The sequence below is a fragment of the Pteropus alecto genome, unplaced genomic scaffold, assembly GCF_000325575.1.
Source record: "Pteropus alecto unplaced genomic scaffold, ASM32557v1 scaffold94, whole genome shotgun sequence".
In the NCBI taxonomy this organism is placed as follows: Eukaryota; Metazoa; Chordata; class Mammalia; order Chiroptera; family Pteropodidae; genus Pteropus; species Pteropus alecto.
In genome coordinates, this window is record NW_006437736.1 from 11,174,071 (window position 1) to 11,191,748 (window position 17,678).

The window sequence follows — 17,678 nt, forward strand, 5'->3', positions numbered from 1 at the left end:
GGAATCTCAATACTTAGTATGTTAAAAATAAGTTGACAGTTTGCAAGCTTGGTTAATTTAAGCATATTGGCCTTAACTCAATACAGCTTTTCCTAAATATGAAATGAAATTTTTGTACGAATTATAAAAATTTTTAATTAAAATGTAAGAAATTTTGTTTTTAAAGTATCTTCAAGGAAAAAAAATTCTGAGCACATCAGATCTTTTTAGTAACTGAGAAGGCATTAAATATTTAACTTAAAAAAAAAACTGTCAAAATTAATTTATATTATTTCTCAAAAGTTAAAAATAATAAAATTACCATATGACCCAGCAATTCCATTCCAAGACATATACCCAAAAGAATTGAAAAAAGTATTCAAACAAAATTTTGTACATAAATGTTTATATTGATAGCAGAGCTATTCACACTGGCCAAAAGGTGGAAACAACCCAAATGTCCATCAACAGATGAATATATAAACAAAATGTGACATATTCCTATAATGGATTATTCAGCCACAAAAAGGAGTGAAGTACTGATACATGCTACAATGTGAATGAACCTTGAAAACTGAAAGGAGCCAGACCCAAAAGGTCACATATTCTGTGATTCCATTAATGTGAAAATCCAGAGTAGGTAAATCTATAATGACAGAAATCAGATTAGTGATTTTCAAAGACTCAGTAGAGGAAGGAATGGATAGTGACTGCTTAATGGGTGTAGGGTATTCTCTGGTAGTGATGAAAATATTTTGGAACTAGATAAAAGTGATGGTTGCACAACACTGTAAATGTACCAAATGCCACTGAGTTGTGCACTTTAAAATGCTTAGTGTTATGCTCTGTGAATTTCATCTCAATAAAACTTAGCATATCTGAGAAATACTTTTTCCTCAGAGATCTTGATTTTCTTGATAAAAGTCTTAATACTATTTTAGACATCACAGAAAGTTATGATATTTCAGGATCTTGTCTCTTAATAGCCTTGAACTTAATTTTTTTTTGTAATGAGAAGGCGTATTGAAATTATTGAATTTGATGAGGAAGGATAGGTGACAACTTAAAATATGAGATATAGATCTCAGTTTTACTTATAGAAAGGTAAAAATAATGTTTTGTAATACATATAGTATTTGGGGCTTCCAAGTGCAGCTCCAACAAAAGTTACTTCTTTTGACACAACTAAAATTCTTCACCCAAGAAAATCAACTTCATCTTCATGTTCTCAGGAAGTATAATAAAACAAATGTAACAAAATGTCACTTCACAATTATTTAGGATCTGAAGTAACCCCAAAAGGTAGAGATTGAAATGGTCTCTCTTTCCAGATATTCCAGTTGTTTGTCCTTATTCCTCCATCTCTGCATGAGGTCAGTTTACCATGTTATTTGGAGTCAACAAGACTAGTTTTATGGATATTAGGAGCCTTTTTTCTTCCAGGTTTTTTCCTTCTCTTGCTGGTCTGATAGGTAATAGCATTCACAGTTGGTTTTTAACAGTAGTGGATGACACAGGGGATTGTTAAGTAGTACTAACTCCTACCAATAGTGCAAGGTCCATGAGAGGATATGGTTGAAAGCACAGACTTCATTGGATGTATGTTGAGTCTGGTATAGGATCAAGTTAATAATAGTGTTTAAAAGAGCAGGATTGGGAACCAGAAATGAGTAAGGCTATGGGGTGGGCTAAAAAATCACATGTTCCTGATGATATTAGTTCACTGAATTAGAAGATCCAGATAAATACGATGCCAGATAAATTTCTCAGTGGAATCATGATTGCCATGCTTCTGTGTTAAAAATCATTGGAAATCCTTAGTTGGACCTAATTACTTCATTGAATAAGATTTACTACAGTTTTTCATATAGATTTCCATTACTTTAAAAAAATATTGTAAAATAAACATAACCTATAACTTATTATTGCAACCATTTTGAAGTATACAATTTTAGTGGCATTAAGTACTTTCGCATTGTTGTGCCACCATCACCACTGTCCAGCTCTAGAACTTCTTCGTCATTCCAAACTGAAACTCTGTACCCAGTAAACAATAACTCATTATCCTCTCCCCTCAGCCGCTAGTAACCACTATTCTACTTCCTGTCTGTGAATGTAAGTGGAATCATACAATACTTGCCCTTTTGTGTCTGATTTATTTCATTTCACATAATGTCTTAAAGGTTTCCATTATTTTTTAAAATACAGTATTATCTTATTGGACTTTCTAGATAATTGCTGTCACATCTTGAAATGTTAGAACATTTTATGATTTTCTCATGCTCCCCATTCTCTTCTCTATATACTCTCCTTTGGTGACCTCATCTACACCTGTGATTTCAGCTACTATGTATATGCTGACTACACCTAAATCTGTATCTCTGGTCAGGAATTCTATCTGGATCACTAGATTCTATTTTAAATGCCTATTTGGCTTCTGCATATAAGTGTTTAGTAGAAATCTCAAACATAATATAACCAAACCAGAATTCTTGATTTTCTTTCTCCCAAATTTGCTTCTACTCGTTGTCCTCAGTTAACCTAAACAATTTAAAGCTCAAAATCCAGGAATTATCCTTAATTCTTTTCTCTCCTTTACCTTTCCGTTTTCCCCTTCTCCCTTCTGCCATTCTAGCTTGCTGTATATTTACTATGGAAATAACTTTAAGACTCACTATTAATGATAGCCATTTATATATTTGATATGTGATTCCAATTGTCCTTTCACACATCATATTTTATATGTTTTCAACAGTCTGCTGGAGTTAAAAATATTCTTTGGATAGATGTTTTTAATATGGGTGGGAGAGTATGTGTGAAAGTAATTTTGCAGCCATGTCTGCTGGCCTCTTGGCTCTGCTTTTGCAATGTATCCTATATCTGCCTGCTTCTCTCAGAGCATTTTCGTCCAGGCCACCATTTTTAATTGCTTAGGGTACTGTAATAGTCTTCTTCTGTTTTCCTTCCATTGATTCTCTATCATCTGTTCTCCAACAGCAACCAGAGTGATGTTTAAAATTTTTTTTATTTATGATAATTATAGATTCAAAAGAAGTTGTAAAGATAGTACAGAGAGGTACCTTGCACCTCTCAGTTCCCCCCTTTGATTATGTCTTCCGTAGCTATAGAATATTGTCAATCCCAGGAAATTAACATTGGAATAAAGCGTGAGTATAGTTCTGTCATTTTATCACATGTGTAGATTTGTGTAACTACTGCTGTAATCAGAATAAAGAGCTATTCCATTGTCACAGAGATCTCTCATGCTACCCCTTTATAGTCATCCCTACCTCCCACTGTCCCTTACTTCTCAGAGTGATATTTTTAAGATATGAGTCAGATCATGTTACTACATACTTCAAAGCCGCCATAATTGCTTCCAGTCCCAGAATAAAATTCAAACTTTTATGATAATGTACAAACCTGCTTATATCTCTGACCTCAATAACACCCCCCCCCAAATTATGTACTGCAGCTACACTTGCCTTCTTTCTGTACCTCTAAAACTGTGGTTCTCGATGTGTGATCTCTGTACCCAGCAACATCAGCATCACCTTAGATCTGTCAGAGATGCAAATATTTGGATTCTGTGCCAGACCTGCTAAATCAGGAAGTCTAGGGGTGGGGCCTAGCAATCTATGTTTTAATCTTGAAAGGTGTTTCTGAAACATGCTAAGGTTTGAGGACCACTGCTTTAACAAGACAAACTCTGCCATGTGTTAGCTTTTGCAGTAGCTTTTCTCTCTGTCTGGAATATCTTATAACCCACCACTCACTCATCTTCTCATGACTGGCTCTTGTATTCATATCTCTGTTAAAAATACCTCTGCAGAGAGAACTTTACTCAATAGCCAGTGTCAAAAAGCTACTCATTTGTTTTCTATCATATATCTTTAAATTTTTGCATATTGCCTATCATCCGATATATATTTTTTTATTAGTTTCTTATCTATCTTTCCCTCCATTCGATTTTATAGTCTCAAAGAGTAGAGCCTTGTTTGTTTTGTTCACCTCCTGACGCCCAAGGCCTGTAGTAGTGCTTGTCAAATAGTAGGCACAGAACAGATATCCCCTGAATAATTTAAGGTACTTATGATCTCCATATTTTTTAGCTATATTGTCCAGGACTATAAACCTATATTCCTTAGGATAGCTTTATAGAGCAGCTAAAACAAATGTCTATAGGCAGAATACTTATATATTTTATTATGAGTCCAGATATGGAATACGATAACCTAGAAAGAAAATTTTTCTTATGTGTTCTAGCCTGTTATGTTTTTAAATAATTTCTGCTTGGTTTTAGGTCTGTGATTTAAAAAACGATATTAAAAATCTCAAATTTTGGGTAATAAATTTCAGAACCTCTGCATTGATCTATACTTAAGTACTTCTGTTTCATTTACTAACTGACATACCTTTTTGAATGTCAAGCAAATAGGGATATAAGTCCCTTTCAGCCAGGACCATATTTTTTATATTCTACAGCATGCCTAATCATAAGACATGTATGAGGCAGTCAGTAGATGTAGGACTATGGAAACAATCTTGAGATATATTAAAATAAGCAAATGAATCAAAAATCTATGGGCTGTTAGTTTTGTGATTGCTAACCAGTTTTGATTATATAAGATGGATAATAAGTTACTAGACCAATTTCAAATATTAAAGTATTTTCTATAAATATTTTTTCATAGAAATTTTTTTAATTATAGTACTTTGTATAGATATGAGGTTAAGAAATGAGGTTAAATGTAATGGTCTCTATTATAATCTTTTGTTTTGTTTTCTGTTTTGCTTTCTTTATTCTTCTCATGTGATCCTGGATCTTGGACTGTTAATGGATGCTTTTTGGATACCGTGAATCACAGAGCCTATTGTGAAGAATGGCAGGCCTCCAACTTCTCACAGTATGCATTCCTTCCTCCACCAGTACACAGGGTCCTTCAAGAAGCCCCCATTGCGGAGACCACATAGTGTTATTGGAGGAAGCCTTGGCTCCTTCATGCCGATGCCCAGAAATGGAAGCAGATTAGGTAATTTAATTATTTGTCTTTTTTTTTTTTTCCCAAATTTCTGAGTGTATATAGGTCATATATATAGCTGCTAGGTTTTTAGGTGTATGGAAGTCGGCTAGTTTTTATTATCTGATTTGTCCTGTAAGATAAAAATCAAGTTGAGAATAAGAGAGAGTAGAAAGATGTAAGGTTCTAGAGAGGTAGTAGTGCTGACACTACAAAAGGGGTAACCTTTAAAAACCAGTTGACCAGGAAGAACACAAAACCCTTAAGAGGTGGATGCAAGATTTCAAGATATGGCAGCTTGAGATGGTGCTTAATTTAGGGTCCTACCCTAGTAACTCCAGATTATCACCATATGATGGCCCAGTACAATAGTTACTAAATATGAATATCACCCAAGTTGTTATGTCACTATGCCATTTTAATATCCAGGGAAAATATATGTCTGCAGAGTTCTGTGTATTTCTCTGGTCTTTTTTTGATGGTGTTTTATTTGTTATGTTTTGATTTTAAAATAACTTTAAGCATAATTGTTTTATAGTCTTATAACATAATTATATTTACTGAAGTTTGCAAGGGTTTTACTCTGCCACTTGCTTTATCTGTTTACACTTGCTATGGTAGATTATTTCTTCATGTGTTTTGTTAATTTGGGGAATATGAGTTTATCTACAGTGGGATTTTATCTATGGGAAATGTATGTAGCCTTTATCCCTATGGGGGTAACTCTACAGAATGGTGTGTTGGAGTTGGCTCACACTGGTTCATGAGTTTTAATTGTTAAATTTTCAGGAATTTTGCAAGTTGGTGGTTGAACATAGCCATTATTAAAATTTATATAAAATTACAATTAAGCTAAATTAAAAACAAAGGTAATGAATACTTAAAAGTAATTATTTTCTGATTATTTTATTATACTTTATTATTACCAGAGCTTTTGGGGTTATTTATTTCTATTGTATCTGTATAGTCAAAATATTATGTAATGTACACATTTCTTTCCAACTACATATTAAATGATGTTGTGTTGGTAGTTTGAAGTTGACATGAAGTATTTACCCCACACAAATTGGAAAACACTTTAGATTAGGGCTTGATTTATTATTTTATTAGTTGTGTAGACCAGGAGTTGACAGACTTTTTCTGTAAAGGGCTAGATAGTAAATTTTTCAGGTGGGCCACTTATGGTCTCTGTTGCATATTCTTTTCTTTTAAAGTGACACTTTAAAAATCCAAAAACCATCTTTAGTTCAGGAGTCATACAAACACAGGTCATGTTTGCTGACCCTAGGTCTAAAGAGCGATGTCGAAAATGTTAGTAATGCAGATTAAATTTAAAAGTGCATTTTGTCTGTAGCTGTCACATTGTGAATTAATATAACACAAAAATTGAGCAATTTGAGAAGTAAATATTCTTCTAATACTCAAAAACTATTACTTGATTCAGCACAGTGACAGAGTGAAGTTTTGACATAAGCCTTCATTGTTTCACTTTTGTCTTAATAATGGAAATGAAAATACCAACTGATTTCATGTCGGAACTGCACTTGTTTGTTTGACATAGGCACTTTCTTGGTTAAGTCAGAGGGTACACAAGTATTTATTTATAGTCTGAGGTTAATGTGCTATTTCGTAGTCCTGGTGCAGTAGAGTAGATTCGTTTTTTAAGTCTGCCCTTTACTCAGGATGTAGCACTTTGCGAGTCTTGTGCCTTTTTGTAGGAAGCTCTCGCTTGCAACTCATCTTTTATCCTAGAGTGGCGTCTAAACCCAAGCACTTTCTTAACAGAGATCAGCAGCCCCTCTCAAGAAAGTGACAGTCAATTTATTTATGCATAACAGCTTTGGATTTTCAATTCCCTGTCTTTGCTTCTTAGGTATTATGCATACATTCTTACAGACCCAGCTATACATTTTAAAGTATTATTAGCTTTTATTCAGCATTTCCTTGAGAAAGAAAGATTTTTAGATTTTGTCACACTTTAAAGGTGTGACAGAAAAGAATAGTTGGCCTTTGATGTTCAATATCAGGTCAGGTATCAGTCTCTGATCCATCGACTTTTACTTCCAAGTTAATTTTTTGTTCGGATAATCAGTTTAAAATTTCTCCAGAAATCTCTGTACTGGAAATATATTCTCAAATTATATTTTGATCTATTAAAAACCATTGCCATTTGCAACTCTTTATCAATGCAAATAAGAATTTTCTCATATAAGACAAAATATAGAAATGTATGAATTCTAAGACCGATTTGATGAGATCCTTGAGTTTAATTTTTGTTAAACAGTTCTCATATTTTTATAAGCAAATGTTTATGAAAGTTCAAATTTATAGTTTTAAATACTATTTTTTGTTTTATATATTATTGCATATAACATTTCATTTGGGTAGGGGAGTCCCATTTATCTAGTCTGTTCCTTCAGTTTTAGTTAATATTCAATTCATTGGAATATTCGTTGAGCACTAAATACCAAGGACTTTGTTAAGTTCTGGGAATGCAAAAGTGAATAAGCCAAATTCTATCCCCAAGGATCTCAAAACTTAGTATAAAATCATGTGAACCAAAAAATGCTCTTCAGTGCAGTAGGTACAGTAGGTGTGGGCACAGTAATCATCTGTGTCTGAGAATAGAAAACACTTTACTGAGTGATGACACATGAGCATAGGTTTGATAAAGTAGGGGAAAGACATCTCTTACGGATAAGACAAAAAGTATGTTAAAGCACTGCAACATGAAACAATATGATGCTTTTTGGAGAATGAATAATTGTATAAAGAGGACTAGTGACAAAAGATATGTTTGAGATCTGGCATTTGTTTCTAGTGGGCTACTCTTGCTAGATAAATTAGAAGATGATTGACAAATGCAGATATACAAGCAGGTGTACAAGTTTGTTTTTCATATTCCCAGATGGAATTAATCTCCCTCCCCTCTACTTCCATTTAACTTTTATCCCTATTTTTAAAAAATACCGTAATCTACCTTGTATTTTAAATATGTTTTTGCCCCCAGCAGATTCAGTGAATAATTTTTGAATTATTATTGTTTTAATTTTAACACTGGGGGAAAAGGTATCTACATTAGCCGTTTTTAAAGTTTTTTAAAAATATTCAAAGAACCAGCTCATTTGGCTATAGATCCAATGGTACATTATTTAATGGAAAGAATACTAAACTAATTGAAGGCAAATGACCAGGTTTTTGTTTTAGTTCTACTTCTAAGCTGTGTGACCTTTGAAAGTCATTTAATCTTTCAAGGTCTCAGTTCCCAGAGCTGGAAAATGAAAGAACTGACTAATCCTTATTGTTATTTCCAGTCTATAATTTTATTATTCAATCTTGATAATAACTTGAATGTTTATTTTTTTAGTTTTTTTATGATTGAGAATATAAAAAGATTTCTTACTACTGTTTTAAGACATATGACTTATGTTTTGATCTATTAACTGCACACCTCTGCTACCCAGAATGTACAGAACTTTTTGTGTTCCAATTTTTTTATGCGTTGGCTGTCTACATCTTATCTGTAGTGTTATTAAATTACGTGACAGAATATAATATATTTCTCATAAAATGTTTTAATTTTTGATGCAGATATCGTTCATGAAAATCTAAAAATGGGATCAGATGGTGAGAGTGACCAAGCTTCTGGGACATCATCTGATGAAGTCCAATCACCCACAGGTGTTTGTCTTAGAAATCGTATACATAGACGGATCTCAATGGAGGTAACCATTTAAAAACTATAAATGTCCCTGTGTGTATGTGTGCGTGTGTATGATACACCATGTATATATCAGACTAAATGCCTATTGAAAATTTTCATGAAGGCAAATGAAACTTGTAAGAAAATTGTTTCTTTGCATTAATGTAAAGTAGCTTTGTGAATATTTCCTTTTTCTAATTATTACCTCAAGGCAAGTATATGTTAATTATATTTAACATTTTGCAAAACACTATGTAGGTTCTCTGTAAGGGAAACACAAATTTTCAAAAATTCTGGAAAGCAGGATGATATTAGCAAAGTCTTTTTAGAAAATATGATTTTAATTATATTTTTGAGATTCAATATATGCTTTATATTTTATAAGTATTTCAAATTTCAAAACGTATGCATAAAACACCAGATTTCTTTTTTTGCTTTACGTTATAAACATGGGTATCAATTCCTTTGTGGTTCATTATAACTAATCTCTGTAGTACACACAAGTTATTTCTCCATATGAGAGAATGAAGACCTCATTTCTTTTTCTTTGTCAATGTTATTTATAACCTTGAGGACAGAAGTTGATTATGAATGTTATTATTTCAGTATATACTATAGATTAAAATAGTTTTCTCAAAAAAAATTGAGCATGTTTTAAAATAAGAGTGTTGTTAACTTCTTCCAGTGCTGTTGAGTTAATGATGATTAGGGTATGTGTTCCATTGGTTGATTACATTTTCATTGATAAAAGATTACCTCTGAATCAGTTAAGGAAAACAATGTTTCCTAAATGATTAAATAACATTTTCATCTTTTAAGATCAACTTGATATCTGTTCATATCACTGTAAAACTTACATCACAATAACAGTAAAAATAATTCTCCTGTTTTTCTTTATCATATATATGATTTTCTTTATTATATGATTAAAAGTTTTATTGTTAAGATCTATATCTAGACTTTCTCATTCTTCCATTGAGCTATATTTATTTCTTTCCCCAAAGGTTACACAGTCTTGATTATATTCCTTTTATTTTATATTTTAGTATCCAGAAAGGCTTCTTTCTCAGCAGCCCCCTACACACACTCTAATTTGCTTTAGAATATTTTTGTATATTTGTTTATTCTTCTAGATAAATTTTAAATGTTTCGTTCCAAGAATAATCTTATTGTGATTTGTTTGGGGTTATGTAAAATATAAAACTAATACGGGAGAACAATTATCTTTTCATTATTTAATCTTACCATTTGAAAACATGGTATAATTTCTGTACTTAAGTCATATATCTCTCAACCGTTTATACAATTCCTATACTTCTCAATTTTATTTCATGATTTAGTTAATATTATAAAAGGGATTTTTATGGAATTTGTTTCTTGGTTTGATAATATAAGCAAGATTTCCTTTCAGGTTTCTTTCAGTTCTAATTCTATAATTAAATGAAATGGAAATGCCTTTTACTTACTTCTTTCCATTGACTTAGCAATAATAAAATATTTCAGTTGTCTTACTGTGTTGCATACAAAATCATATGATATCTCCTTGGTTAGTTAATTTAAGCAAATCACATTTTGTGGTAGTTTTGCTTATTCCTACTATATGACATGTCAAGGTAAATTCCGTGTCTAATTTACCAATGAAAGGAGTTCAGAAATAACTGGGTTACAGAGTACTAATTGTAAAACCTGTGTTGTCTACTTTGCTTAGAGGTCAGCATGTTTGCATTATCACTAAGAAAAAATATATTGGAGCCCATGAATCCAAAAGTCAAATGCCCTTATATTTTCTGTTTGTAGTTATCTATAAAAATTTTTTTTTTTTTAAGGATTTAAATAAGCGGTTATCGCTACCTGCGGATATCAGAATACCTGACGGATATCTTGAAAAGTTGCAGATAAACAGTCCACCATTTGATCAACCAATGAGCCGAAGGTCTCGTAGAGCTTCCTTAGTAAGTTTTTAGTCTCCTTTGCCTATGCCATCAGATGCACTTTGTTTGATTTTTCTGGGTGTGAGCATTTTATATTTAATTTTTGAATAGCTAAATTTTATTACATTTACTTCTAGGTTTTATTGTTTCCCATTCTTAAACGTTTAAAGATGCATATTAGAATAAGATTTAAGCTGTGTTCTATTTTATTTTGGGTAAGTTTTATTGCTATATGGTAGATGTACAGAATATGTACTAGACATATTAATATATATGAATATATATTAGTTATACAGAAAAGTACATAATCCATAATTGTACAGCTCAGTGAAGTTTTGAAGTTAACAAACCTATATAATTAGTACCTAGATCAATAAAAGAAAATTCCAGAAATCCAGAAACTCTCTCCTGCCACCTCTCTGTTTACTTAGCCGTTATCTCTGCCTTCTGATGCCAAAGATTAGTTTTACCTATATGTTTTCCACTGTTTTGATTATGTTTATAGTATGTTTTAATATCTGAAAAGACTTTTTAAAATTCTCATTTACATGCATATTCTTAATTTTAAAATGCTTTAGATATTCTATTTCTGATGATTTTATTTAAACTTTTAAAATTCTATAATTATGAATATATAAATTATTAAAATACATTTAATAGAAATATATAATAATGTGTATTCAAGTTTTTATATATATTATACAACCTGCATCCTAATATGTTTAGAAATGTACAATATATATTCTTTTTGTGGTTGGCTTCTTTACTCAATGTTATGCTTATGTTTTATCTAGGTTGTTTCATGTAGTTATAGTTCATTTGTTCTTATTACATGGTGTTTCATGTATAAGTATACTATACTTTATCTAGTCTTCTGTTTATGGACATTTATTTGGGTTGTTTTTAGTTTTTGGCTATTAGCAGATAGATTTCTATATTCTGTCACCATTTCTATACATGTGTTTTGGTTAATGTATGTAGGCATTTCTATTGGGTGCATACCTAGGACTGGAATTGTTGGATAAGATTATATGCATATGTTCAGCTTTCCTAGATAATGTCAAAACAGTTTCTAAAGTGGTTGTACCAATTTACATTTCATTACCAGTACATGATAGTTCTAGTTGCTCTACTTGCCAATTGTTGATATTGTACCTTTAAAAAAATCTTTTTAACTTTTCTGGTGTTATCTCACTGTGGTTTTATTTTGCATTTTCCCAATGACTAAGTTGAACACTTTTTAAAAAATGTTTATTTATGTTTATTGGCCATTTAGATAGTCTCTTTTATGAAATAACTGCTCAGGGCTCAGGTCTATTGTCTCTTTTCTGTTGGATTTTCTGCCTTTTTCTTGCTGATTTATGGGAATTCTTTATACATTCTGTCTAAACACCTGTCAGTTATATGTCTTGCAGATATCTTCTAGCATGTAATAATCAACCCAGCACTGTTTTTTGAAAGGGCAGGGCAGCTTTCCCTGTTGCAGTATCACCTTGACATAAATTCAGGTGATTGTGTATGTGAGGGTCTCATATCGATGGTTATAGTCCTATAGCAGAGGTACATATAGAGTATTGTGAGATAACAAAAGACATAGCAAGTAAAATGTCTTTGCACATCACAGGCTCTAGAAGATGGGTAGGAATTTGTCAGGTTGATAATAGGTAGAAGAGTTCTAAGCGGAGGAAACTTCAGGATTAAAACCCAAAGGTATGAATGTAGTTGTCATTGTAACTGATATGAATGGTAAATGTGGAATAATATTAAAGAGTAGTAAGGTTTGAAAAGATAGGATGGATCCAGACCAAAAAGCCTGAGATATCAGGCCAAGGAGTCTAGACTTTATTTCATGTAATAGAAAGACCTAAAATGTATTTATTTAAACAAAGACTGACATTACATTTTTGTTTTAAACAATAGCTTTAGGAAAAGTGTAAATGATGAAGTAGAAAGAGAGACTAGAGACAAGGAGATGAATAGGAATTTATTCAAAATGAGGGATGATGTACAGTCATGTGAAAATGGAAAGTAGGACACGGATCCTACGGACCATGTAGAGATAAGACAGGCAGGACCTGGTACCCAATTGGACTTTGCATCTGAGGAAAGAACAATCGATGAGGATTCCTGGGTTGCTAGCAGTTGCTACATCTCCTTTTTATATATTATATCATGGAATGTTTTTATCCACCAAAAATTTCCGGTTTGGGTTATATATTCTAAAGAATAAAATTACTTTATGCTCTATACAATATGAGGACATTGTTATTTGACATTCACCTATATACAGAAAGGTAAAAGTGTAATGCCAATTTGATTTTGGTATAGGTTTCTCATCATCATGGTTTTGCATCAGTGCCTAAGACATTTTTATTCAAATAACTTTGTCATTTGATTACTGGTCAAAAGTGTCCTTTGGCTGTCACTTTTTATCAAAAATTGGTACTTAGGATAAATTTTGGAGTTATTAAATGTCCAGATTGGGACTAAACATATGATTTAATTATTACCATGTAATTCTTAAAGCTATCATGTAAGAACTATGTTTTTCAGTCTACATGAAATTAAACAGTGCCCTCTAATGAATGCTAAGTGACTGAAGTTTTTATTGTGGTTGGGTGTTCCTAGCTACCTACCTTGTTTTTTGATTGGAAATGGCTTATAGATTTCAGATTAATCATACCAGCTGTGTTTTGGTTTCTATCAATGCATCCCTTTCATTATTCATCAGGGTTTCTTTTGAAATATATTAGAATATTATTCTTCAATACCCTAGGTTTATGTATGAAGGGGCTGGTTAGGAAGTGGATAGAAAGCAGATGGGAAAAGAAAAATATTCTTTACATGTGTTAGGGCTTATGTTTCTATAGATAATATACATTTTATCTGAAAAATAGTTTTTCAAAATATGAAATTTTAGTTTTGTCTTTCTAAAAGCAAAAAATTTTATGTTTTCATTATTTTCAATAGTGTCGTATAGTAAGAGTAGTAAAAATAACGTAAATCCTTTGCGTAGGAATTAAGAAACAAGTCACAGAATTCATTTTTGGTAGAGAAAGACATACAATAGGGCTAACTGGTTCTTCTATAACTTTATGATTGTCAACCTTCAAATGGGACCCTCAGTATTGCTTGGCTACCCTACTGTCTTTTTCTGGTTAACTCTTCCCCTCACACTCTAAGCAGATAATCTCTTCTGCTACATGATAAGGGAGAGATAAGGCACTAACTAGAACTCCCTTATTTCCTGAATAACAAATGTGCTTATCTACCTACACTTGTACTCATTCTATTCTTTCCTTCTGAGGAATCATCCTTTTTCCTATCCCATCTCCTCAGGATGCTTAGAGTATTTGCTATCCCTCAAATATACTTATGTATATTCAGTCTTCCTCTCTCAACCGAATCCTTCCCATTGACTTTTTATTTAAATAAACCTTTAATTTTATAATAGTTTTAGATTTACAGAAAAATTTAAAGATACTATAGAGAGTTCCCATATACCACATACCCAGTTACCCCTATTATTAACATTTTACATTACTTGAGCACATTTGTCACAACTAAGGAACCAAAATTAGTACTATTAACTCCACACTTCATTCAAATGTCCCTAGTTTTTCACTAAGGTTCTTTCTTGTCCCAGGATCCCACTAGGACACCATATTACATTTAGTCATCATATCTCATGTTAAAGGTATTGGTTATTGATTGAATTGGTGAAGTGCTATTTATGTTCATGATAGTTGATAAGAAGTGGAATATTCTCTTAATATATTTATACACAAACTAGAAGGAAAGCCCATATGCAGTTAGTCAAGATTCTTTCGAGCATTGTTGCAATTATAATGATGGCAAAGCCAGTAGAAGTTTTGTGAGATTGTTAAGTACAATTTCAAACTGAAAACCCATATATATTAAAACTTATCTCATTATATGGAAATTACAGGTTATACACATTTTAAGAATCTGCTTCCTCCTAAACAATGAGTATTGGATTCCTTATTCATGGCTTTACTGGTATAGAGCATATGTGGTCCTTCCTGTTTCTAAAATTAGGTGAGAAAACAGGGTATCAAGTCCTGATCTCTTTTCAGAAATAATAATATATTATGAGGTGTGGAAGTGAGGTTCAAAGTCTGCCTACAGATTAATTTACCTTTGGTATATTATTTACAGGATTAAACTAATATCATCATGATGGTACATCACAGCAGTTTTTCTAAGGCAAAATAACCAAGTAGAACAGAGGTTCTCAGTCTCTTTTCTGCTCCCCACATATCTTAAGAACATATTTCTGTCAATAACAGTAACTCAGTAATTCTCACATGAAGTAAATGGGTGTTTGAAAAAAATCTCCTTTTGTCCTGAGCATTTCTTATATACGCATTCACTTTTAGAATGGCATTTTTAGAACTTTTGCACATACTTTACATGTTTTGAAACTCAGTTAGAATTGCACTGCCAGCATGTTAATACATCATTACAGCTGTCATACAATGATTATGATGCCAGGGCCAAAGTAATCAAGAAATCTCCCATGATGTTCAATATCATTTATAAGTTACACTGAATTACAGGAAGCCTATTTTAAATCATAATTTATTTTGGATTTTTTTAATGTACTTATGCTGTAAGAGCCATCTGAACAGGAATTTGCTAGGGACTGCCAAAAAGTTGTCAAGTATCCTCTTAGGTTAGTGAAGTATCAGAAAAAATTATCTTCATTTGTTTAGAATGCAGAATTAAAGGGGTGTTTATATTATGTTAAAATATAAAGCTTAGCATTTTATTCCTTTAGTTATTTCTGTTTTTATGAAACTTTTAAACTATTCTGAAATAATCTAAGGTGGAATTCAATCTAGATTGTCAACTCATGAAAGCAGGAATCATATCTGTCTTGTATACTGTATCCCTAGTACCTAGCACTGTCCTTGGTCAGATGTTGAATAAATAAGCTTTGTACTCTGTCCTCTGAATAATTTCTATAGGAGAGCATAGCAACAAGCTAGTCATTATATCTATTGTTAATCTTGTCATGTTCATCAGATAAAAATGAGCCAAATTGTCTAAAACTTCCATTTAAAGATTCACTAATATTTGGATGTAATTATTAAATCAGTAAGGTTAAAAATTATTAAAATGGATGGTGAAGTAGTTATGGTTTTACTCTTTGGTTAATTTCTGACAATTTACTAGTAAAACTACCTTTTGTCTGAATTCTCTGCCTACCTACCTGGGTGGAATTCAGTTATGCTGTTTATTCTATAGATCATTTATTAAATTTAACTTCATAATTACAGTACAGTAATTATTTCCTTTTTTAAAAATAGATTCAGCATATTTTATTTCAATTAGCTTTGTTTTTTTAAACTTTCGTTAGCATTTACTACCAGGCCATCAGTTTTTGTTTCTTCAGTTTCTTCTGGGATATCTTTTTCTTCTGTGCATCCTCAAATTCTGAGGAACAATCTGCTCTTTGTCAGTGAGGATCATCTCAGTGTGGCAGGGAGAGCTGAGGTAGGGGTTAATCATCCACGAGCTCTGTAAGTCCTGTGCCACATCTCCGGAGCTTTGTTCATCTGGATGTGCCCAATGACCAGAGAATCCACATCTAAACCCTTACTTAAGTTCAGTGTTACTTTCTGCATTTTTAATCACGTGCAGCGAAAATTCACTACTCTTTTTGGGCCACAGACCCTGCCTCCAGTGCCACTCTTTGGCCTGGGCACACCTACCACCTCCACCATTGTAACAACGGAATGGCACACGTTTCTTCTGTAAAGTGACATCCTTTGGACACATTGTGGTTTTTCTGATAAGCATACCCTCGATGGCCTGGGTAGTTTCACGAGTGTTCTTAAAGTGAACGTAAAGATTTGAACCTCTTAATTTGCATGATTTTCTGGACCAAATGAATAGCAAACAATTTTCAGAGGTCCCCTTAGCCAGCTTATAGGAAAAGCTCAGCATATTTTAATGAACTCATTAAATTTCATTCTCTGAAAGGTGACTTTTTGTAATGGTCATTTTTGATGCATATCTTACAGTTTATTCCTTATATACTTTATAGAATAACAGTAAAATCTATAACATTTTTACCTTTAGAGTCTTGAATTTGTGGTCTACTTACATATTCTTTAAAGCAGACCTCAGTGTTTTTGTCATAGCCACCATTGGACCAAAGTGTATTTGATGTTTTAAGGGAGTGCTAGAGTTTATTCACTTAAGGTCAAAGAATGAATAAGATAACATTCCAATTCCTGATCAGAAAAGGTTTCTAGCTTGCAGTCATATGTTTCTTTGTGCTTCTCATTGTTATACTTGATGGCATTTTTATTTTTTTAAAAAACATTCATTGTTATGTTCATACTAGTTTCCATTCTCAATATAGTTTTTTTCCTTCATAAAATATATAACACAACACTTAAAATTTATAGTGAAAATGCAATAGTTCCATATTTGTGAATTTGAGCACCTAAATTCCAGAGATACATGTAGGAAAATAAACAATTTCTGTCGTAGTTTGTGTAATCTTGGCAATTAGCCCTTTTTTTAGTAAGTTATTTAAGATCATGTGTAAATGGACTATAAAAATCATGTAACTAAAAGATTATTCAGAATCAGGCTTTTATGTATTAGGTGGTGGGCTGTTTGCCATATTTCATGTATTAAAGTTAAAACTCCATTTATTTTTGGAAAGTGTTGTCTATTGTAGTTTTACCTTTTTCTGCATTGTTATTGATAATAGAAAACAAAGTCTTAGTTTCTTGAGTTGTGTACAAGACAGTACATGGTGGATATATGGTGTATGATGGTTCCAAAACTTCATTTTTTTTAATGAAAACTTTTGAAACACCGTATATAGAAAAAAGTCTTAAAGAGTGCATAAAGAAGCAGTTTTTCAGTCATTGAATAATATGACCTGTGACCAAAGTTTTTATTAGTTTACCAAAATTGATTTAAGTACTGTCAGATGTACAATTTTCCTCATGACTTTCTAACATGATATATATCATTGTAACGAAAGGACAAAAACAGGTC

At 32.2% G+C, this 17,678-nt stretch overlaps 1 protein-coding gene across 2 annotated transcripts in view; it reads left to right on the forward strand.

The window, feature by feature from the left end:
• Positions 1 to 17,678, forward strand: part of CDK17 (cyclin dependent kinase 17) — an 87,701-nt gene that overhangs the window by 44,087 nt on the left and 25,936 nt on the right. For both annotated transcript variants that reach the window (XM_006914590.2, XM_015591482.2), the window contains exons 3-5: positions 4,848 to 5,012; positions 8,592 to 8,725; positions 10,530 to 10,655. In XM_006914590.2, the coding sequence (XP_006914652.1) occupies positions 4,848 to 5,012; positions 8,592 to 8,725; positions 10,530 to 10,655 (425 nt within the window). The remainder of the gene's footprint in view (positions 1 to 4,847; positions 5,013 to 8,591; positions 8,726 to 10,529; positions 10,656 to 17,678) is intronic.